This window comes from Osmerus eperlanus, chromosome 6 (assembly GCF_963692335.1).
Source record: "Osmerus eperlanus chromosome 6, fOsmEpe2.1, whole genome shotgun sequence".
Classification (NCBI taxonomy): Eukaryota; Metazoa; Chordata; class Actinopteri; order Osmeriformes; family Osmeridae; genus Osmerus; species Osmerus eperlanus.
In genome coordinates, this window is record NC_085023.1 from 8,591,702 (window position 1) to 8,616,198 (window position 24,497).

The window sequence follows — 24,497 nt, forward strand, 5'->3', positions numbered from 1 at the left end:
CGAGGAGGCGATGGTGTTCGTCGGCAACCTGCTGCGGGATATTGGAAAAGACACGGTCTGACCGGTCTGTGAACTGGCAGTCATGTTATGTTCACGGACCTTTGCACAGAGCAAAAGCATCACTTTCACAACCATTGACGGAACATTTTTATTTCATATGTTCATTTGTGGCTGTTTAGAATGGTAGAGGGGCACCCGGCTTGCTTAGTTGAAAATGTTCGGTTGTCTAGAGTTGTGTTTGCATGCCATATGCCCGGTGGCCCTCGGTCAGTATATGAGGGGGGGACAGAGGCTTCATTTGGGGAAGTTTCTGTGGGGGGGAGGTGGGGTCTATTCGTGTTGTTTCATGTTGTCCGGAGCTGCCAGAATAAGTGCGTTTGCTTGTTGATATTTGCTTTTGGGTGTCTTGGATTGTCTCTCTTTTTCCATTTGCGTAGCCTACATGTTGAGGCCTAACGATGAAAACCATTTCACTGGTCTCATGGAATGTGCGCGGTCTGGGGCATATAGTAATACGAGGTAAGGTCTTCGCACTTAAAGTCACTTAAAGCAGACATAGTGTTTCTGCAAGAAACCCATATAAAAGCTACAGAGCAGAGGCGACTGAGAGCGAACTGGGTCTCTCAAGTATATCAGTCACCGTGTACCTCCAAACCCAGGGGTGTCGCCATTCTTTTTCGAAAGAGTATTCCATTCCAACTTACTTCAGCAACCACAGATCCAAATGGCAGGTATATTATGATTGCTGGAAGCATTAATTTGTTTCCTGTCACCTTTCTGAATATATACGGTCCAAATACAGACGACCCAATTATTTGACCTAGTTCCGGACCTACTAATTTAATTGTGGGCGGTGATTTTAATTGTTACCCTGATCCATATCTTGACAGACTTTCCTCTCGTGTTCCAATCACCATAGCGTCTGTCCAAACATTGAATAATCTACTTAAGTCCAGAAACATGATTGATATATGGAGGCTGCAACATCCAACAGATAGGGATTATTCTTACTTTTCCCATGTCCATAGATCATACACAAGGATTGACTATTTTTTAGTGGATGCAAAATTAATATACAAGATTGTACAGACTAAATACCATAATATATTGATATCAGATCACAGTCCAGTATCTTTAAAACTGAAGCTTGCCCTGCCAAAACAAACTTACTGCTGGCACTTTAATCCGTGTTTGCTGGGCTACATGTCTGCGCGTCTGGGGGACTTCCTTGAGACCAACGATACAGGTGACGTGTCAGACTCGACGCTCTGGGAACCCCTCAAAGTTGTTATGAGAGGCCATATAATTTCATTTGAAGCTTCAAAAAAAAGAGAACAGCGCTGTCGTCTGGTCGATATTGAAAATGCACTAGCAGCTCTCAAACGGTCCTATAGGGACTCCCTGTCACAGGAAGATTATAACAAGATTTTGAAGTTAAAATACGAATATAACCACATTCTCAGTGGAACCGGCAAACTCTTACTTAAAATCAAACAAAAACACTTCGAGTTAGGTGATAAACCAGAGAGGCTGCTGGCCAGACAGCTGAAGGGTGCTCAGCTGAGCCGTGCAATTTATAAAATAAAATCCAAAACGGGAGACTTGCTGGTCAACCCTAGGGAAATAAACACTCGATTCAAAGATTTTTACTCAGAATGATATACTGCTAAGTCTAGAGCAACCAGTACAGTACATCGTGCCTGAAAATTACAGGCCCATTGCGCTCCTCAACTGACCAGAAATCCGTCACGAAGGTATTAGCTAACAGGTTAGGAAGGCACATCTCTTACATACATCCTGACCAAACAGGGTTTATCCCAAGTAGGTTTTCATTTTACAATGTGCGGCGGCTTCTGATAATATATATGCCAACCAGTCAGGCGACTCCAGAGCAGCTGTCTTGGCCCTTGACGCGGCCAAGGCATTTGATCAAATAGAGTGGCCTTTCATGTTCGAAGCTCTTAGGAGATTTGGAATCGGGGACTCCTTCATTACTTGGGTTAAGATGTTATACCTCTTCCCAAAATCCTCCATCCTCACTAATAGTGATAAATCTTGGCCTCTCGAGCTGCACCGCGGAGTCAGACAGGGTGACCCGCTGTCGCCCCTGCTCTTCGATGTGGCCCTGGAGCCCCTTGCGATAGGGATCAGGAGTCATCCTGGCATCAAGGGCATTAAGATAGGTGCGATGGAAAGCCGGGTGGGTCTTTACGCAGATGATACATTATTATATCTCTGGCGTCTGTTCCCCCTTTGTTGGACTTCATTAAATCATTTGGCAAACTCTCTGGCTATACAATCAACTGGGGAAAGAGTGAGTTCATGCCCCTATCAGACAGTTTAGACCCATGCTTTCTTGACACGCTGCCATTTACACTAGTGAAAGATCACTTCACATATCTAGGGCTTAATATACCCTGTACTCTTATCACCCAAATAAAAGTAACCCCCGGAATAAAAGTACCCCCCGGAAAATTGCCAAATCAGCTGTCAACTGTGTCCATATGCTATCAAAATGTGTTCCTACCAGTGTATGTGCGCATCTTTTACTTTTACTTGCAATCAGGAATAGAAATGGACAGCAAATATACCATTGCTAGGAAAAAACTTAAACACTTGTAGTTTGGAAATACATAATCATTGTTAGAAAATTTCAAAAAAGAGGCTGTCTGGTTACAAATATATGGTGGTACCTTTCCTCAAAAACTTAGTTAACATGACTGCAACATAACATGAAAACCACTGGAAATACATAGTTATTACAAAGTCAAAAAAAGAGGCTAGTTACAAACATACATGTACTAGTACTATCACTTTAGTTACCACAAATTGTGTGTTGTTTGATCTTACGATTGGACGCACACAACATGTGTTAAAACATTGACCAATCACATCACTACTGTACTTCAACAACTTTGCGTTCCCAAAAAGAAAATTTCTTTTTGAAAGACAGATTTTTATTTGACGACGAGAGGCTCGTTGTCTATAGGTTGTGACTGTCATGCTGGTGTGCTGAATGGGAACCGTTATGTGAGTGTACAGTAGCTAGAGCTAACATCAGAGCCATAATGAGGCTCTGGCTAACATTTACTAGCTTGCACTGACAACCTTCAGTTGGTAGCTAATGTCGTTAGCTAATGTAAGCTACTTGCCTGTAGCTAGCTAGCTAAGGTAGCTAACGTTTTCACATCAAAGAGTTCAAATTTATCTTCCCTTCCGAAAAAAATGCATGGAATTTTCAATATTATGTCTCGATTTTCTCCCCAAAAATAAACGTACCGTCCAAAATAAGAATGTACCGGGTGGATTTTTTGAGTAAAAAACAATAAATGTACCGGTACGTTTATTTGGGAGATAAGAGTAACCCTAAGCATTTATTTAAACTTAACTATGCTGATATGATCTTGAAGCTAAAAAACAACATAGAGAAATGGAGAGCTCTGCCATTGTCCATGGCGGGGCGTATCAATGCAATCAAGATGGTGGCTCTTCCTAGGTTTTTGTACTTATTTCAGAACCTGCCAATCTTTCTCACCTCAGCATTTTTTAAGAAACTAGACTCAATTGTCTTTCCTTTTATTTGGGGGTACAACGCGCATCGCATATCTAAAGCACACCTGCAAAATCCTACAGAAGAGGGGGGGGGGGGGTTTGGTCTCCCCGTATTCAGGAATTACTATTGGTCAGCCAATGCTAGGGCCTTGATGTACTGGCGGCATGGTCAGCCTGGTGAGACTCCTAACAGCTCTCCCCTGTGGGTAAACATCGAAGCCACAGCGGTTCAAGGCTCCTCCCTTTGCACCTTACTTTTTTCCAAGACAGAGTCTCCTTGTAAACTTATTGGTACCAACTTTATTTTGAGAAACTCCCTTAGGATCTTGAATCAGATAAGAAGCGCTTGCAAGCTGCCGAATACCTCTGTACACACTCCTATATGCCATAACCCTTCATTCTTGCCATCCCAGGCGGATGGGGTGTTTGTAGACTGGAGAGAGAGGGGAATTGTTGCCCTTGGGGACCTATATGTTGACAAACATTTTGCTTCATTTGGTGAGCTGGCAACAAAATTTAACTTACCAAATTCTCATCACTTTCGATATCTTCAGATCAGGCACTATGTTAAAGGTGTATTTCCAAACTTTGAAACCATGCCAACAAGTTGCCCATTCTACGATCTCATGCTGCTTCCTCCTGACTCCAGGCACCTAATATCTCGCTTCGTGTCCTTGTTCTCCACATCCACTCACCATCTCAGAGAAGCCTGGTCTAACAAGCTGGAGCTTGAGGTATCTGACGATACCTGGAATGAAGCTTTGACTAGAATTCATAAATGCTCTGTCAATGATATAAATTGATTCAATTCAAAGTCGTTCATCAATTGCATTGTTCTAAGCTAAAATAGCATAGAATCTATCCATCTCTTTCTCCACTGTGTGATCAATGTGGAGGTGCAGAGGGTTCTTTATCACATCTTTTTTGGTTATGTCCTCAACTGCATAAGTTCTGGTGTGATGTATTTAAGTGGCTTAGTGTGGTCTATAACTTGGACATTGCCCCTGACCCAGAGCTGGCGCTCTTCGGGTGCTCAGAGAATGCTCTCAGGTACTCGCATGAGGTACCTGAGAAAATGATTCTCCTGGACTGGAAATCCCCCACTCCCCCTTGCTTTCGAAAATGGCTCAACGAAATGTCTGAGATTATCCAGATGGAAAGGATAAGCTTCCACAACTCTAAAACACAAAACCGCTTTCTGAGTATCTGGGGACCATTCATTGACTATCTTAACCCTTGTGTTATCTTCGGGTCATTCTGACCCATCAGTCAGCAGACACTTTGTCGCGCAGCCCAATTGATGAGATGGAGAGCACCACAGAGTCCGTCATTGCAAGCCATGTGAATGCAGTGGTCCACAGCTGGCCTGTCTCACAGCGCAAGCTGGACATGATAAGATCAGCTACAGAGGAGGACGAACAGCTACAAAGAGTGCGAAAGCTGATCAGGGAAGGATGGCCTGAGCGAGTGAGTAGCGTCACAGACAGCATCAGAGACTATTACACACTGAAAGACTCACTATCAGAGTGCGAAGGCCTCATCACATCAGGCTGCCGCATTGTGATACCCAGATCCATGAGGCAGGAGATGTTGGACCGCATACATGAGGGTCATCAAAGCCTGTCAAAATGCAGAGAACGTGTGCAGGAGACAGTGTGGTGGCCTGTAATATCAGCAGACATTAAGCACAAAGTGCAAACATGCTACTTTTGTCAGGCAAACAGACGCACTCAGCGCAAAGAACCATTACGGCCAACACCTTTTCCAGAGAGGCCGTGAGTATAATGGGAAACAATACTTAGTGATATCAGACTATTACTCACGCTACTTACAAATATATTACACTCACCCACTACTACTGCAGAGCAGATAGTCAGGTTGATGAAAGCCACCTGTGCAAGATTTGGCATTCCGGAGCAAATTGTCAGCGACAATGGACCTCAATACACCAGCGAGGTCTGGAAAGACTTCTGCAGGCGGTTTGACATACTGCACACCACGTCCAGCCCGTACCATCCACAAGGAAATGGGCACGCTGAACGTGCAGTTCAAACAGCCAAACGCATACTCAAGCAGGAAGAACCCCTGCTGGCTCTGATGTGCTACCGGGCCACACCAACATCATCCACTGGAGTTAGCCCGGCGGAAATGCTCATGGGCCGCAAAATCCGGACAACGCTGCCGTCCCTAGAGAAGAACCTCACTCCAAAGTGGCCAGACAGAAACCTTGTGCGCCGACGGGATGAGGAAGCCAAACAAAGACAGGCAGTCTACTTCAACAGGAGACACGGAGTAAAGGAATTACCTACTCTACGCCCTGGCAATCAAGTCCTGACGAAGCTGGATGGAGTAAAAGGTCTGGAAGGGACCAGCATCGGTCTTGCAGGAATGCAGCACACCGCGCTCCTACCAGGTGGAGTCGCCAGGTGGAGGATGGGTAAGGAGAAACAGGCGACACTTTCAACAGGTGCCACCGGTGACAGAAAGAGAGAGCACAGACACTGAGCAAGGAGTCTCAGAGCCAAGTGAAGAGACACCTCAACAAAGCTCATGACAAGGACTGGGTGGGAATAACGAAAGTTCAACATCTACACCAGATGGACAGATAAGGACCAGGTTCGGTAGAATCTGCAAACCAGTGATGAGGATGGACATTTAGTGTAAGAAAGGCTAAAATAGTAGTAACCTAGTAGCAGTAGTTATAAAAGATAAAATGTTATTGTTCATATCTATGTGTTGGCCATGGGAGGTGTTATTTGTTGAAGCCCAGGTTGTTATATGTGACCATGTTCATTCAACAATTATTTATAAATATTGTATGAGTGAAATGTATTACTGTTCTCTGCAGTGACAGGAAATACAGTGGTGTTGCTGCCACCACCCACTGTCGTCCCACTGTGCCATACAGCGGTAACAGTGAAACTAATAGTCATACACCAGTATGTATGCCATATGTGGTTGCTGAATATTGATCAAATATGCCATTTACTTTCTCAAGTGGAGGTCCTAGATGGTCAGGAAACTGTGTCTGCCTGCTCAGAGAGCATTTTGCGGGTACACTTGAGTTTTTTTTTACCACTTGCAACACAGATGATGAGAGTGTGTGAACGTGTGGCTGTGATTGAAATGGTCTATAATGACTTGTTAATGGTGGTGGTCTGAACATGAGACACTCCTTAACCCTTGTGTTATCTTCGGGTCATTCAGACCCATGATTGTAACCCCCTGTCGTATTGAGACAACTTTACTGCATACAAAAACAAAGTGAAGCATTTTCTTTTAACCATTGGGATGTCTCAGACCCCCCACATTGCGAAGATTAAAAGAAAATAATTTTTATTTGTTTTTGTTTTGGGTAAAATTGGGTAAACACAACGATGGTTCGTTATGAACCTTTGGGTCATGTGACCCGAAGGCAGCACAAGGGTTAAAGTGCTCATTTCAAATATGACTCAATTGATTAAATTGCTATGGTGTTAAACTCAGCAGGAAGAGGAACTTCTTCCTCCGCCTGAGCCTCGGGCCTCCACTTCAAGGCCAAGACAAAGACACGAGGTATAAGCAATTAACCTTGAAACACAGTAGTCAAATGGACACCTTCAACTTTCTCCAAGTGTGCCTTGCAAAGGGACGATGTTCTTTATTTGTTCCAGGTTGGAGCAGACAATGTGAGGGCGCTGTATAAAAGAACCCTGGAGCTCGATATATAGAGTATAAGAGGCTCGAAATAGAGTATAAGAGGCTTTTAATTAAAAAAACAAGACTGGAGATAGAAAAACTGGAATATGAGAAGAGATAATACATGACTGAATGAATGACACTAAACTTAGTTACACTGACATTCTTTTTCTGTGTTCCTAGGAAAGGGAGAACACATGAAGATGTGGGTGTTAAACTTTTTTCTACATTTTGGTCTTTTTATACCATTTTGTGGCTTTTTTGTTGTGCCTTTTGAGTCTTTTGTGGGGGTTTTCACCATTTCTTTCTTTCAATGTCCCATTTATTCTTTTTGAAAAATGCTATAAAAGTGAATGAAACATCCAAATTCAATGAAAGTATTGAAATGATCATTTATTTAACTTGTGAAGAGCATTGTACGGTACCATACACATTGTTCTTTTTGGTTTGAAATGGTTTGGTTGAAGGAAACCCAAATTTCTGATATGGAAATAATTATAAAATGGGTCAAAGCAACCCAAGGACAACAGAAGGGGTTAAGGGGAGACACCCCAGTGAATAGGAATAACAAATCAACATGACGCTACATAAAAGTACCCATAGCGAAATAACTCAACGCTATGCATACAGTCTGTGGGACTGTGAGCGCATGACTTCGGTGTGTCGCATTGGCAACATACGGCTCAAGAAGCTGGCAAAGATACGTAATTCCCTCAGCTGAGAATCTATATATTTCATAAAGATAGTCATCAGGGAATGCCAAAGGGATTTGTTGGTCTCTAAATGTTCTGGCTCTTCTGAGCGCACCTCTCACTATCCGCGCTCCAAGCTCCACAGGATCTTCTAAGAACGGTGGTGCCATTATCATCAAGAATGAATGGGTCAGTAGGCGGTGCTTTATCGGTTGATCTCTGATCTCCAACTTAACCTGCTCTCGACCAGGCGTTCAGCATGTGTTACCATGGCGATCTACCCCGGTAACAAGTGATCCACCGTCCTGATACAGAAAACCCTGGGTTGAACCTGAAGTTACCTCGTTAACGCCAAATCTTGATTCGTAGTACAGGCCCCAGACGTCAGAAAAACAATACATGCAATTTTAATGGAGTCCAGCTGTTACCCTTTCATGCTGTATGCTTGTTGTATTTGATGTATTGTTGTGTGTGTGTTGTTTGTTGTGACTTGTTGACACATGACTTGTTGTGAAAGTCAGGGGATCCAGTTTGGGGCAGGATGTTAACTATTTGGTAAAAGTGAATTCTGTTTGAAAAAATGTGCTCAAGAAAAAATGCTTAGGCCTGAAAATCAAACTGCTAGTGCTTTATATAAATTTAAATTAAAACTACTTAAAACTTAGAGAAAAATAGTGATGATGATTTCTCCTCTAGGTGTTTCTTGTGAGGAAGATCAGGGGCTTGGACACAGGGCAGCTGTATGCCATGAAGGTATTGAAGAAGGCCACTCTGAAAGGTACTAAACTGTAACTGTAAACACCTGGGACCAAATGTACAAAGGCGCTTATAGCTTTAGCTTATTTAGCTACAAAGAAAATGTGTGAATTGCGTTACGCCAAATGTGATATACATTTGTCATCTACTATCATTTGTGTACTACTATTTATTGGCCCACAATGATTACTGGTTGGTAAATTGTTATGGATATCCGAGAGCCCTTCTATTGGATCTCTGTAATGAGTTAGCTGGGCACTGTGTTGGAATGCCCAACAAAAGTCAAGCAAATTGACTGAAAAAATAAATGAATGAAACTGGGACTTTTCAGCGGGAGCTGGCAGACAGGTCGGGGATAAGCCAATCCACCCTCAGTTGTGTGATGCCCGAGGTGTGGGATCTGCCTGTCCCCAATGTACATCATTCCCTCAACATTTATCAACCGCAGTTGACCAGGCCAACATTAAAGCGCAATTTGCAACAAAAACTGTTTTCCCAAATGTAGCTAATCAGTGCTATCGCCTGCATCCATGTTACGATGAAGGCACCCTGGGTTGATTCATACATTATTGTAAATCGACTCCATCAACGTTCAAATAACTGCTAGTCTAAGGCAGGACCGGCCCTAGGGTTTTTGCGGCCCTAAACAAAAATAGTGTATGGGGCCCTTTTTATTGGCAAACATGTTTTTTTGGGGGGGCCCTAAACAAATGTTTTGTTTGTTTATTGGGTCGGGCCAGCCCTGGCCTAAGGCCACCAAACAAGATGCTCCTCCTATTACCCAAATTAAGATCTCAATTTTACATTCAGTAGTTTATCTTTTTCACTGTTTTTAGGATTCCTCCATCAGGAGGAACCCTATTGTAATTGTTGGTGTTATTAGGGTTCCTCCGGTAGGAGAGAACCTATTGTTTTTGTTAGTATTCTTATTAGGGTTCCTCCGGTAGGAGGGAACCTATTGTTTTTGTTAGTATTCTTATTAGGGTTCCTCCGGTAGGAGGGAACCTATTGTTTTTGTTAGTATTCTTATTATTAGGGTTCCTCCGGTAGGAGGGAACCTATTGTTTTTGTTAGTCTTCTTATTAGGGTTCCTCCGGTAGGAGAGAACCTATTGTTTTTGTTAGTATTCTTATTATTATAATTTTTCTTCTCCTTGCGCCCCAATATCTCAAAAAGTCCCTGGTCATAAATTTTCTAATTTGGCACATTGATACTGCATCCAACCCCCACACCAAATATGGGCCACATCGGACCATAGGGGGCGCCACAGGCCACGCCCAAAAGTCAAATTTTCAAAGTGATGGCATTTCCACCCCATTGCTCCAATTCTTCTGAAAATTGGTGTGCATGCCTCATTTTACATGAGGAACAAAAAAGTCTCAAGGACCCATAAGGTCCGCAATGATGGATTTTCCTGTACAGTGATAATTTTGGAAAACCTTAAAAAATCCTCTTCTCTTGAACCAAAGATCTCATTGACTTAAAATTTTGTACAGATATGTATCATTGACGTATTTAAAAACCTTACTTAAGACAATTGAATCAAATACAAAATGTCTGAAAGGGGTGTATTTATGTAAATGTACACATTGCCTCAATATGTTTGTGTCACTAAATCAAATGTATTTTTGAATGATGGTTCAAACCTAATAGGCTTTAAGGGGACAAGGCCCTGAAGTACCATGCAAAGTTTCACCTTGATATGTCAAAATATGACTGAATTACAGCTGTTTGAACTTGGACCAAATATGACAATGCTCGCCATTGGAGAAACAGCTTTTTTTTATTATCCAGTTACTGAACTTTGTGCATTCCATGCTTGGGAATGGCTCAATTGGCTGAGATGTTGTACTGGTAAACAAAGGGTTGTAGGTTCAAAACCAGTCAGAGGCATAGTTTTTTTTTTTTTTTTGACAAAACGGTTTCTAGTCTTCCGATCAATCCTCCGGTTGTAAAACATAGCAATGTGTGTTTATTTGAGCCCATCACAACACTCCGATCATCTGTTTAGCGAGACTGTGTAAACCACTGCAAAACAAGCCAGGTTCACCACAGTATCTAGCTACTTGTAGTCTACGCATGGTAGATATAACTCTAATGGTTATGTCTAATGAAGTAAATTGATTGTTCAGGTGGATCCCTTGCCTGTTGCACACATTCATTTCAGTAACCTAAAGGCTGAAATATGCTTCTGCGTCTCCGTTTACGGATGGGCGGGCGCACGGATACGCACGGATACGGACGGATAGACTTCATTTATGGTTCTCCGTAGGCTGTGGGTGCTGAAAACAATTCACCGCCAGAAGAGTAGGTGGCGCAATGGTTTTTGGTAAGTCGTCGTGGAGTGTTTATTTACCTAGGTTATCGAGAAGCAAATCGGAGCAAATTTACAAATTAGCCGTTTCATCAATAAAATACGCACATTTTCAGCAACTACACTGCCCATTTCTCGTCACATTTTAATTCAGATGCTGATTTACATGTACTGTTTAGCTGAAATATGAATTGTGAAAACTTACAGCAATGGCGGTCAAAGGATTCTGTTCGTCCTGTTTATCACGGCAACCCCGCCCCTGACGCATGCGGTTCTTAATACTGACCAATCACAGCCAAGGGGGTCTCCGTAGCTCTTCGTCGCTCTCCGAAATTACGACGGATAATTCAGGAGGTGCACGTCAAGCTCTTCGGGGCTCTCCGAGGGCTGACGGAGAGCTCGTAGAGGGCGTTCCACGGAGACGAGGGCGTTCCCATGTGTCCGTTTTTCGAAAAACGCAGAAGCATATATCGGCCTTAAGCCAGGACACATCCCCACTGATGCTAGGCATGATTTGAAATTCCCGTCCATGACAAGTTATGGCACTTCAAACAACCTTTAAAAAAACTATGAGTAAGTTATTCTTTACAGCAGCAACCCAGTCATCCCGTTGACCCGTTTTTATGTCTCATATATAAATAGGACTAAATTACAGCTGTTTGAACTTTAAGCAAATCTGACAATGCTTGCCATTGGAGAAATGTCTTATTTTCTGATACAATAACTGAACAATCAAATGTCTAAGTCTGTGAATGGCTTAGTAGGATGAGATGCAGTGCTGATGTGCGAAGGGTGGTGGGTTCTAATCCAGTCAGAGGTATAATTTATTTTTATGTTTATTATGACAGAAATGACAGTTTCAAGTCTTCTGGTTAATCCCAGTGTTATTATCTATTATGTAAATTTTACAACATTTTGCCATTTTGAAGTAGGAATCCGCCATTGCTGCTTGAAGCTATATTTTGTTGTTGTTGCCTTAGCCATTTCTCATCGAGAATCATTCATTGTTCACAATGGGTTAATTGACAAGTTTATTGAGAAACCTGACAAAATATGGGCGTTTCAAAAACCATGTAAGGTAAAATATTGGAGTTGACGGGGTTTGGCTCATTCATGTTTGCACAATCACAAATTAAGTAGGATTTATGGCCCAATCTCAATCTCCACCCTCACAGATTCACGGATTTACCCCCGATTCCCACCGGATGCGTCTGTGGCACGTTAGGCCTGGAACACACTGGCTGCAAAGCGCCCCGAAGCGCCATGATCGGCTACGAACTACGCAAAACTGTTCACACTAGACATGCATTTCTCGGCGCCGGTCACAAAGGCTTTCACCTCCTCTGAGCTTTCCTTTTTCACATGGTACATAAACATGGCATAGGCTATATTTAGGCAACTTGTTATACCAACAGCCGTCACAACTGCATCCAAACATAACGTGGCAACATTTTCTTGCCGTAGTCTTTGTAAAATACGTGCTGTGGGTCATACAACTCCATGTAGGCCTAGGCTACTTCTCAACATTGATGATTAACTTTGTGTCGTCAATCTTCCCAAATTTTTCAGTTTGTTTGTGATGTAGCCTATGAGTTTCAGTGTCTCTTCTGCTTGAGTTTAGGCTATGCCAGCTCATTATCTCGCTCTTAAATGCACAGTTCAGAAAGAATTGACAAATATGTTGACTCGACAGTCAACGCAATCATAAATCAGTTTTTTATTTTACATTTTGAGATATGGAGCCATTTGTTACCAGCCTAGTGAACCCTTACAAAAAAAAGAAGTATACTTCAAGTTTAATTTGTAAGTATACTTAAGTATAAAAAGTATACTATTATCATGGTACCTAAAGTATACTAGCAGTGTACTTTTTTATATACTATTTTTGTACTAAGTAAACTGAATTGGCCCACTTTTTAGGTCATTTAGTACACTTTAAAGTACAGTGTATTTGAAGTGTATTTGAAGTTTACTTTTGAATACTGTAAAGTAACCTGTGTAGTGCACTTTTAGTTTATGAAGTATACTTCCTAAAGTACTTCAAAGTATACCTTTGAATACTCTAAAGTAACCTGTGTAGTGCACTTTCAGTTCATGAAGTATACTTCCTAAAGTACTTCAAAATATACTTTGGAATACTTTCAAGTGCACTTTCAATTAATGTCAGTACTTCAAGAAGTAAACTTAATAAATGTCCATTTACTATGATTTACTATAATATATATATGTTTAGGGGCCCCTCCAACGCCACCGATCTTGCATCACTTGACGAGAACGGGGGCCCTCGCCAAGTGACACTTATTATTAGCTGAAAGAAGCTAATTCCTGCGTATGGTCTCTTGTTGCTTTAATCCAGCTCTTCTTATCAAACGTAAGTCATTTAACTCATGGTTACAATTGTAAACCAGCAAAACAATGACAATTACCATGCAAAAAAACACTACATTCTAAGCAGACACGATAAAAAAACGAAATTCATGAAGTTACATTTGTATTTCGAACAAACTGCAAATTTATCAGCAAATTTTAACACTATTTACCGCCTTGCATCATGGGAATTGACCAGCCAATGAGCCACGCTATCTTCATTTTTTCACGTTGTTATTTCGTTCTTCAGTCAGTTTGACAGTATAACCTTCAAATGCATAATGCAACCCTTCTGTCTGCTTCTTTCTCAAGTAGTTTTTTCGTTTTTTCCATTAATACTCCAATTGATAATTATTAGTATCGTATAAGAGTATAGGGCTTCAAAATGTTTTGGCCGTAATTAAGGTTACAGCTTCAGTAACAAAAAGATTCAATGTGCAATGCATAATATTTTTTCCTAGACATGAATAATTAGAATATACAAGATGGATCTAAAAAATGTAACTTGTAATTATGGCTGTCCCCACTCAGTCGACTAGTCAATTTTCTGGTCGATATGCTCTTGGTCGACTAAGATTTTTTTAGTCGAGCTGCCGTGTGGCAGTGTGAGATCTGATTCCCGCTTGTGTCATCATTGCTGAATTAACTAAATGTTCTACAGAAATTGTAGATTATATTATTTAAGACAAATAAAGCAACTCTAAAAAATATATAATTTAAAAGAAAAGGTGTTACTGTTTTCCCTTTCGTTAATCTGCGCTTTGTTTTGGTTTGGTATTTTGCACACGGCACGAGCACAATTGGCTGCCGAACTACAAACTCTGCCATAGCCTACTTTGTTGGTGTTATTAGGCAAAATGGCAAAGAAATCTGTGGTATCGCAGAATTTCATTAAAGTACATTAACAAAGTACCGGGTGACTCGAAAAATGTTAAACGCAAACTCTGCCAACAACGGTTTATTTTTCATAGTTCAACGTCGAATATGATGTAGCCTACCACCTGAAAAACATAAGTTGGCCTAGCCCTACTTCGCTCATGCTAACGCGCTGGGTTGAAAAATGAATATGCCTATTATAAGAATCATATCCAAATCGAATGACATTATCTTCACCGGCCAAGACAACAAAATCTTTCTCTGTTGCACCGTTCCCCACTAAGCTTCTACGTAAGTTCACATGCTGCAAGTTTTCAGGCAGTGATAAGCGCGCTCTGATGATTTGAGATACTAAATACCATCGACATTCGGTTACAACAGGACTGGTGATACAAGTCTTATTATTGTAGGCTATTAGCGGCTGAATCTGCAATGTCCAGCAGCCATTGAATCAGATAGGGAAAATGTTTGTACGTTTTTTTTGTTTCAATTTTCGATTAGTCAATTTTCAGACGTTTTAGTCGAGTCTTGGTCGACCAAAGAAAATCTTAGTCGGGGACAGCCCTACTTGTAATGTACTTTAAAAGTATTTTGACTGTTTTTGCTGTATTATAAAAGAAAATGTAGCCTACATCCTACTCAAGAAGAAATGTATACCATTTTTTGTTTATAAGTATACTTCTTATAAGTATATCAAAAGTGAACTATTTTCTAAGTATACTTCTTATAAGTATATCAAAAGTGAACTATTTTCAAAGCATACTTAAAAGTATATCAAAAGTGAACTATTTTCTAAGCATACTTCTTAAGAGTATATCAAAAGTGAACTATTTTCAAAGCATACTTAAAAGTATATCAAAAGAGAACTATTTTCTAAGTATACTTCTTAAAAGTATATAAAAAGTGAACTAAAAGTGTACTATCCATTTTTTAGTACACTTATAGTATACTTTAATATACTTCTTTTTTGTAAGGGAAGTTGGGTTTTAAATGATAGCCTACAATTAACGACATTTATCCAAATATATCATATAATCTAGTATTTTCTCATCCTGCAGCCGAATTCGCAAACGTGTCGTGGAAAAATTTGACCAGCTGCCATAATGATCGCTTCAGTGCGCGAGCTGATCGCGGTGCTTTGCTGCGCTTTGCAGCCTGTGTGGCCAGTCTAATTTGATAACATGGGCGCCGAAAGGAAAAAGGATGCGCTTCCAGGCACTTCGCAGCTAATCACAGCGCTTTGCAGTCAGTGTGTCCCAGGCGTTATGGCTGTGTATTGTGACTGTCGGAGCCGATTGCGACTGATTGCAGCCACTCTAGTATGGCAGGTTAATCATGTCAGCCGACTCCTAAACTTACTGATACTTGCTGCTCAAACTGCTGATCGTACGTACAAACGTGTGAACGCGTTTTTCTAGATTTTTTATGGGTTTAATATGGAATTTAGACACTAACCAAACAATACGAAGACGCACTTCAAGCGACACCGAGGTTGCGTACCTCGTGTCGTACTGTAGACCTATAGACCTATATAACTAGACCAAGCTACGGAGGTCTTTAAAGATTGCATCCAAGTTCAGTTCTATAGAAAGTGCTTAGTGGCGCAGTGAGGCAAGCGAGAGCGCCAAACAAAGCGCACAACCTCCTTCCTTCCAGTTCCGGCTCGTCTGATCTTGCGCAGAACAGTGGCTCGCCATGCTCGTAGCTTGGAGGCTTGTACACGCTCGCAACTAGCTGGATATGTCATACTTTCTGACAACCAGTCACGAGCGTGTGAGCTAAGGCATTGCAGTAGAGTCAGAAAACTGGCAGAATGGGGTACAAGTCCGATCAAGAAGCAGATATATCATGAGAACTTTACAAAAATCAATGGGCCTCATTCACCAATATCTTCCTAAGTTATTTCTTACATTTGTTCTTAAGAAAGTTCCTAAGAAAAGTCTACGTGTGATTCATGACGTGTTCCTAAACAGCAGAATTGTTCGCAGGTGTGGTCTTAGAATGATGAATCCCAATATGTCGTAAGTTGAAAGCTCGTGCCCTATTGCTCCTATCTAGCATAGGTAAACGGCCCTTTATTTCCCATTAAAGGACATGAGATGGCAGGGCCGTGTGCACACTCAAAAAAATGCGTGGTAAAGACGGTGGAGGCCTCGACTCCAAAAGAAAGAAAAACTTTAGTAATTCTGAAGTGGAGGTACTGCTGCAAGAAGTTAGCGACAAATGACACATGATATTTAGTAGCGTCAGCGGTGGATACAAAGCAGTAAATAAAACCGATGTATTGAATGCAATTACTCATGCAGTGAACGCTGTATCTGGAGAAGGGCGGAGAACTGATGAAGTGAAAAATAAATGGTTTAACTTTAATCTGAATTCTGAAGCAAAAAACATGTTTCAAAACACAGCCTAGAAGACAGTTGACTGTTACAAATATCCATGAGGACTGCTCTTGGTAGCCTAAAGCGTCCCAACAGGTACTCGTCACTCTCTGCAAATAAATTGTTTTGCTCAAGGAAGATGCGTTCCCTCCTCAGGGAATTATCTGCAAAATTTTGCAGCAGCATTAAATACGCCATTGTGTGGTGTAGTCCTAGTGTGCGGAATAAGCCTACTTTTGGCCTATAAATACCGTGATAGGTCACTTATTATTTCCCCTTTAACATAATTGATGTGAATTTTAGGCAATGCAAGGCTAGTTTATTTATATAGGCCTAGCACAATTCATACACAATGGCAATTCAAAGTGCTTTACAAATGAGCAGAAGTGTAAGTGTAGTGTGTATTTATTAAAACAAACAAACAAGATGTATAAAATAATGAAAATTATTAGTTGCAAAATTATAAAGGAGAGAAATATTCAATTTTAAATTAGAACGGACGAAAACATGTCAGCTCTCAATTGTGTGTAAGAGTGCTCTTGGGTGTGCGTAAACTCTGTTCTTACCTAAGAACAAATCCCAAATAAGAAAACATTGGTGAATGCCAGAATCTTCGTGAAAACTGCGTAAGTGGGGTTTAAGAACAAATTAGTTCTCAAGAAGATTTGGTGAATGAGGCCCAATGCTATTAGTACACTTGCTTTTTAGAAATATAGGCCGGTTCTAGATGGAACTCACCACATATGTTGTTCTTTTTGCTTCGTGTTTTTAGTATGACTGCATAGATATTGTGTCGGATTAAAGAAACTGTAAACTTGAATATCTGGCTCCGTCGTTGTTCTAAGTTAAAAAGGCCTATATATGTTACTATTATGATGATGATGAGTGTTGCTTTATTATTACTAGCTTACTGTTATTGTTAATGCCATCATTGTGGTGTGGTGACATAACGTTACATAACCATAACAATATTGTGGTTATCAGACAGGCTAATTTATTCATCTTCATCATTGATCCAGAAGAACATGTCAACAATCTATAATGACGCTATATATCACTATATTAGGCTATAATTAGGGGCCAAGCAGCGAAGCTGCGAGGCACCTATTGTAATTGGTAGTATTATTGGGTATGCTTTGCCTTCGGCAAGGGCACAACCTTTGTTCTCTCACATATATAATATTATTATTATTTCTCTTCACACCCCTAAGCCTTCGTAAATATTTGGACTACATAGACAACCTAGGTGTCAAAAGTTTCGTCTTGGTAGCGATTGAGTTGCTTGTATTTTTATTTACGTTCCGTTGCACGGTTTAAGTATAAATTAAGTTTTTATGGCAAAAAGTGAAGCTAACGGTGGCTAACTTGCTAGCCACAGTCAATGACGCTACGTACGTCACGAAAACTCGCGTGACTACCTCTAGCAGAACCTTAGTTTAGCACCTCGTTAACTTCTGGGAGATAGCTAGGCTAACTGCTTTACTGCAAGGCAGCTGCAGAAACGCCACAAGCAAAGAAGCCAGGGTGATAACTACTAGTATTTACTTATTTTACTTTGTGATATGAAACACAATTGTGAAGTATAATGTACAATATAAGCTGATATTATTAAGGAAGTACATCTACTTTCGGAAACAGTAGTCTACTATTTCACTGAAGCATTAGCATCATGACATTAGCCTCTGTTGCCCGGGCAACACATACTACAGTGGTCTATGATGCATCTGTTTTCAATCGTTAAAATAAACATTCCTCACAAATACATTTTCGTTGTAGGATTTATTATGACATTACATTACAAGTAAACGATTTGTTGGTGACATTATCATTACCTGTGGTTTCAAACCAGTGTTGCTCACTGCAATGCTGTAGCCTACGCGAGACACACTACAAAAACATCTAAACAGCTGTTTAGGAAGTCAAACGGCGACAGAACATGTTCGGCACTCCCCTTACTTAAATCAAGTCTTTCAATAGGTGAAACTATCTGACTACTAACCTGAACTTCATTGCCACAGCCTAAACTTTGTCAATCTGTTCAAGAAAATAATTAATAAAAATTAATAATTAATTTCAGCCTAAACCGTACAACGGAACGTTAAATCGAATTCAACCAACGCAATCGCTACCAAGACGAACACAGCAGTAGTCTAGTACTGTACTGTAGTAGAATTTACCGGGGCAGCTTCTCCACACAGGGCTATATCGCATTTTGCGTTGTTACTGACAATGATCGCTACCAGTGAGCTTTTTTATGAATGAGCGATTTTCCACTAAATAAACGTCAAGCTTATTTACGTTTTTGGGGGCATATTTTCAGTTAGCAGATGGTACTGTTTGAATCGCGATTCCATCTTCTACTGCCGGTAACGTCGTAGAATAATCTTCAAAGGGGGTTCTTTATTCATGAATGAATGCAATATGAGTAGGCTACATGCCTGCAATATCACGAGAAGGGAAAACTTAAAAGGACGTTTAAGTCATAGAGATTAGGTAAATGTTTACACCGGTCTGCCAAATGTATTCGTTGATTCAGCTATGAGGCTGCCTCTTGCAGGGGAAATGAGAAGACATCATATTTCATTCTACACTTCACTTGTATTTTGAGTTGTAAATAATCAATCAGAAAACAAAAGAATACGCTCACACGTCGAATTGATAGGCTCCCAATTTGATAGGAGCTCTGAAAAAGAGCAGTTCTGAGCATCAAAAAAAGATGCTTTTAAATCTATGTAATCTTTATAAATTATAAGTAGGCCCTATGCATTTTTATATAAAATATACCAAATATCAGTTGTAAAAATGTCATAAAAAAACGGACCCCTGTGCAACTGACGCAAGCAAGCAAGCACACCCTACAATTTGCCCAGAAATTGTACCCTCTCTAGTTGGGTGTGCTCAAGCCTTCGGCGAGAGCACAACCTTTGTTCTCTCACATATATATTATTTATTGTTTATTGTTTATTTTCGCCCCCCTAAAACTCAGTCAATATTTGGCCTACATACACAACGGCGGTGTCAAAAGGTTTGTCTTGGTAGCGATTGCGTTGCTTCTATTGGAATTTACGTTCCGTTGCATGGTTTGGGCTTAAGTTAAGTTTTTGTGGCGAAAAGTGAAGCTAACGGTGGCTAATTTGCTAGCCACAGTCTTTGACGTTACTAACGTCACTAACGTCACGAAAACACGCGTGACTACCTTTGGCAGAACATTCGTTTCGCATCTGTTAACTTGGGGGATAGCTAGGCTAACTATAGCTTTACTGCAAGGCAGCTGCAGGAACGCCACAAGCAAAGAGGCCAGGGTGATAACTATTTACTCATTTTACTTTGTGATATGACACACAATTGTGATGTGTAATGTACAGTATAAGCTGATATTATTAAGGAAGTACATCTACTTTCGGAAACAGTAGTCTACTATTTCACTGAAGTATTAGCATCATGACGTTAGCCTGTGTTGCCCGGGCAACACATACTACAGTGGTCTATGATGTATCTGTTTTCAATCGTTAAAATAAACATTCCTCACATATACATTTTCGTTGTAGGATTTATTCTGACATTAGTAAACGATTTGTTGGTGAAATTACCATTACTTGTGCTTTCAAACCAGTGTAGCTCACTGCAACGCTGTAGCTTACGCGAGACACACTACAAAAACATCTACACTACACAGCTGTTTAGGAAGTCAAACGGCGACAGAACATGTTCGGCACTCCCCTTACTTAAATCAAAAGTCTATCTAACTACTAACCTGAACTTCATTGCCACATCCTAAACGTTGTCAATCTGTTCATGAAAATAATTAATTTCAGCTTAAACCGTACAACGGAACGTTAAATCCAATTCAACCAACGCAATCGCTACAGTACCAAGACGAACACAGCAGTAGTCTAGTACTGTACCGTAGTAGTACAATTTACCGGGGCAGCTTCTCCATACAGGGCTATATCGCATTTTGCGTTGTTACTGACAATGATCGCTACCAGTGTGCTTTTTATGAATGAGCGATTTTCCACTAAATAAATGTCAAGCTTATTTACGTTTTGGGGGGCATATTTTCAGTTAGAAGATGGTACTGTTTGAATCGCGATTCCATCTTCTACTGCCGGTAACGTCGTAGAATAATCTTCAAAGGGGGTTCTTTATTAATGAATGAATGCAATGAGTAGGCTAAATGCATGAAAATATCACGAGAAGGGAAAAACTTAAAAGGACGTTTAAGTCATAGAGATTAGGTCAATTTGTACACCGGTCTGCCAAATTTATTCGTTTTGATTCAACGATGAGGCTGCCTCTTGCAGGGGAAATGAGAAGACATCCATTTCATTCTACACTTCACTCGTATTTTCAGTTGTAAATGAGCAGCAAAAATAATAAGTATGCATTTTTATATAAAATACAGAAATATCAGTTGTAAAAATTTCATTAAAAAACGGACCCCTGTCCAACCGACGCAAGCAAGCACACCCTACAATTTCCCCAGAAATTGTACCCTCTCTAGTTATTATTATTCTTCCGCCATGGGTGTCTATGGCAGCCCCCAGAAGCGCTTGGTCGAAAGTTGTGAAGTTTGGCACAGTCATTGGGGACAGTCCCGTGGTCTATTCCACAAAGTTTCATGTGGCCTACTTGGGCACTCTAGCGCCACCAACGGGTCAAAGTTGGAGTTGCGTCTACACAAGTAACTTTTGAACCGTAAGTCCGATTGTCAAAAATGAGGTACTGTTGGATTCCTTGGATCAAGCCGAGTTCAACGCACACCATGGCGTCAATTTACGGTTATATAGATTTTCCGCCATTTCCGGTTTAATCAAAAACCTTTGAAAGCCTACTCCTCCTACAATGTTTGTCAAATCTTCTTCAAAATCACCAGATATGCTCTACAGACCAAGCCTCACAAAAGTTATGGTAAGGAATTTTGATCCTCAAAACCGTTCCAGCCAATCAAATTCAACAGAAAAGCCGCCAAACAGGAAGTGAAGTCATATCTCAGCAGTTCTTTGAGGCAGTGACACCAAATTTTGTACACCGTCTCGGAACCTTATTGTGAGGATGTCCCCCAAAAATGTCATGTGACTAAAAGGGGGCGTGGCCGGAAGCATAAACGTGTTTTTGCTTATAGCTGTTGAAGTGTTTACCTTAATAAAGTCATTTCTTTGTCTCTTGATGTCTTGTGAGATCCCAAGCCTGACCATCGATAATATTTCATAACAACCGATTTGACGCGGCCGCCATTTTGGATTTCATGAAAAAGTGTAACAACCTTTTGCACGTCCAAGTTTTGTCCAATGTTTACCAAATTTGGCGCAGATTATCTTCAGACCCAGCTTCACAAAAGGTATTAGATGGATTTTCAATTTTCAAAACCGTTTGTTCGGTAGAGCCGATCAAAGGCGGCGGTAATAACGGAAGTCACACGGCCGCCTTTTTGGATTTCATGGAAAAGGGTAAAAAACTTTTTTCACGCCCCAATAATTTTTGTCCAATGTTTACCAAATTTGGCAAAGATGATCTTCAGACCAAGCTTCACAAAGGTATCAGATGGATTTTCCATTTTCAAAACCGTTTGTTCGGTAGAGCCGATCAAAGGCGGTTGCCGCCATTTTGGATTTCATGAAAAAGGGTAAAAACCTTTTGCAAGCCACACATTTTGCCCAATGTTTACCAAATTTGACACAGATGATCTTCAGACCCAGCTTCACAAAGGTATCAAATGGATTTTCCATTTTCAAAACCGTTTGTTCGGTAGAGCCGATCAAAGGCGGCGACAAAGCCGCCAAACAAGACGTGAGAGCATATATCAGCAACCATTTCTCCGATTGTCACCAAACTTGGGTTCCATCGTTCCCACGAAGAGCAGAGGGCTGGGGTGCTATACCAGAAAAATCATTGGTATGTTGGTAACTTGGTGTGTTGAATAAGTGCAACAGGTTGTTGTGACTTAATTGTTGCACAAGTGCTATGGAGGCCATGTCCTGCTCTGGACTGCTTGGCCCCTCCATTGCTGCTTGCAGCTATATTTAAGATTCCTCCGTAAGGAGGAAACCTATTGTTATTGTTAGTTTTATTATTATTTTTAATTTTTTATTCTTGTACCATTGGAGTCTATGGCAGCCCCTAGAACCATATGGTAACTTTTTGTGAAATGTGGCACACATTAAGGACAGTCCCTTCTTTATTCACACCAAGTTTCATCTCCCATTAGATCACTCTAGCGCCACCAACGGTTCAAAGTTGGATTTTGGGACTTTGGACGCAACTTTTGAACCGTATGACCGATTCCCTGGATCAAGACGAGTTGACGTCAATTTCCGGTTATAGAGATTTTCCGCAATTTCCGGTTTTATCAAAAACCTTTGAAAGCCTACTTCTCCTTCAATTTTTCCCCCAGAATTGGCACACATCATCGTCAGAGCAACCCTCACTCAGGTATTATTTGATTTTCAAAACCGTTTGTCCGGTACAGCCAATCAAAATTGGCAACAAAGCAACCAAACAGGAAGTTGGGTCAAATCTCAGCAAATCTTTGAGATGTCAACACCAAACTTGGTATAATGACTCGGAACCCTCTTCTGAGGATGTCCACACAATTTGGTGTCGTGATCACTGGGCGTGGCCGCAAGAAGCAAAAATGTGTTTTGTTCAATAACTATTGATTTGTTTGCCTTGATTAAGTGATTCCTTTGTCTCATGATATCTTGGGACATCACGTGTGTAACTCATAATTTGTGATAATAGCCGAATTGATGCGGCCGCCATCTTGAATTTATTGAAAAACGTTTTACTTTCTGTACCTCCTACAAATGTTGTCCAATCTTCACCAAATTTGGGAGATTATCTTCACACCAAGCCTCACAAAAGCTATCACATGTTTTTTTGATTTTCGAAACCGTTTGCCCGGTACAGGCAATCAAAATGTGTCTCAGCAAATCTTTGATGGATTCACACCAAACTTGCTGCGTGTACTCGTTACCCTCTTCTGAGGATGTCAAAAATGTTTACTAGGTCATTTGACTGCTTGGCCACCTCATTGCTGCTTGCAGCTATATTTACATTTGTCATGTCATGAACATACTAACGTTTATTACAAAATGGTTAAATCTGCTTTAAAATAACGGGAATAAACTCTATAAACAACCGTCATGTATGTGTGCAACCATTTGTAAAACTGGCTATGTTAAGGCAGGCAAATGTAGGGTACAGTAAAGGTGAAATGGAACGCGTCTTTCTGCCTTGAAGCTGCGTGCGCATCATCATCAAAAACCATTTAGTCTATATTTTTTACTCTACTCTTAAGGCATGTTTAACTTAATGTCTGCACCTCTCTGTCACCAACTGTCTCTGGATTGGGGGGTGGGGGCTTCACAGGGTGTCTACAGGTATAAACAAGTTAAATGTAAGACTTTTTAAGACCTTTTAATACCACTTCCAAATGAAATTAAAGACCAAACTTACGATGGAAATACAAATCAAAAGTGGAAATATACAATAATCTTTCCAAGTAAACACTGATGTCTGTTCAATATGAACAGTATGGTAAAATGACAATAATCGGTTGAGTTTAAGAACATTGACTAAATGTGTGTAATGCGAAAGGATATCACAAAAATGTAATTGCTCTCCTAAATTATATTTATTATTACACTATGGTGGAAATAGTGGAGCAGAAACTAGCAATTCCATGAATCCCATGGAAACAAAGGCAAATGTGTGAGATGTACTGATGTGGAGCACAAATCATCCAAGAAGCAGTAATTCTCTTGAGTGTTTTTTATTCAGATGAATAATCATTGGATTCAGGTCAAAAGTCTATCACTTGAACTGGTTTCATCACTTAAGACACTCAAAGTCAGCAGCTTGGCATGCTGGGACATGGAA

General features: G+C 40.6%; 1 protein-coding gene across 3 annotated transcripts in view; it reads left to right on the forward strand.

The window, feature by feature from the left end:
* rps6ka2 (ribosomal protein S6 kinase, polypeptide 2) overlaps nt 1–24,497 on the forward strand; it is a 182,713-nt gene that overhangs the window by 16,861 nt on the left and 141,355 nt on the right. For 2 of the 3 annotated variants that reach the window (XM_062463269.1, XM_062463268.1), the window contains exon 3: nt 8,619–8,700. The exons of the other annotated variant lie outside the window; for it this stretch is intronic. In XM_062463269.1, the coding sequence (XP_062319253.1) occupies nt 8,619–8,700 (82 nt within the window). The remainder of the gene's footprint in view (nt 1–8,618; nt 8,701–24,497) is intronic. 3 annotated transcript variants of the gene reach the window in all.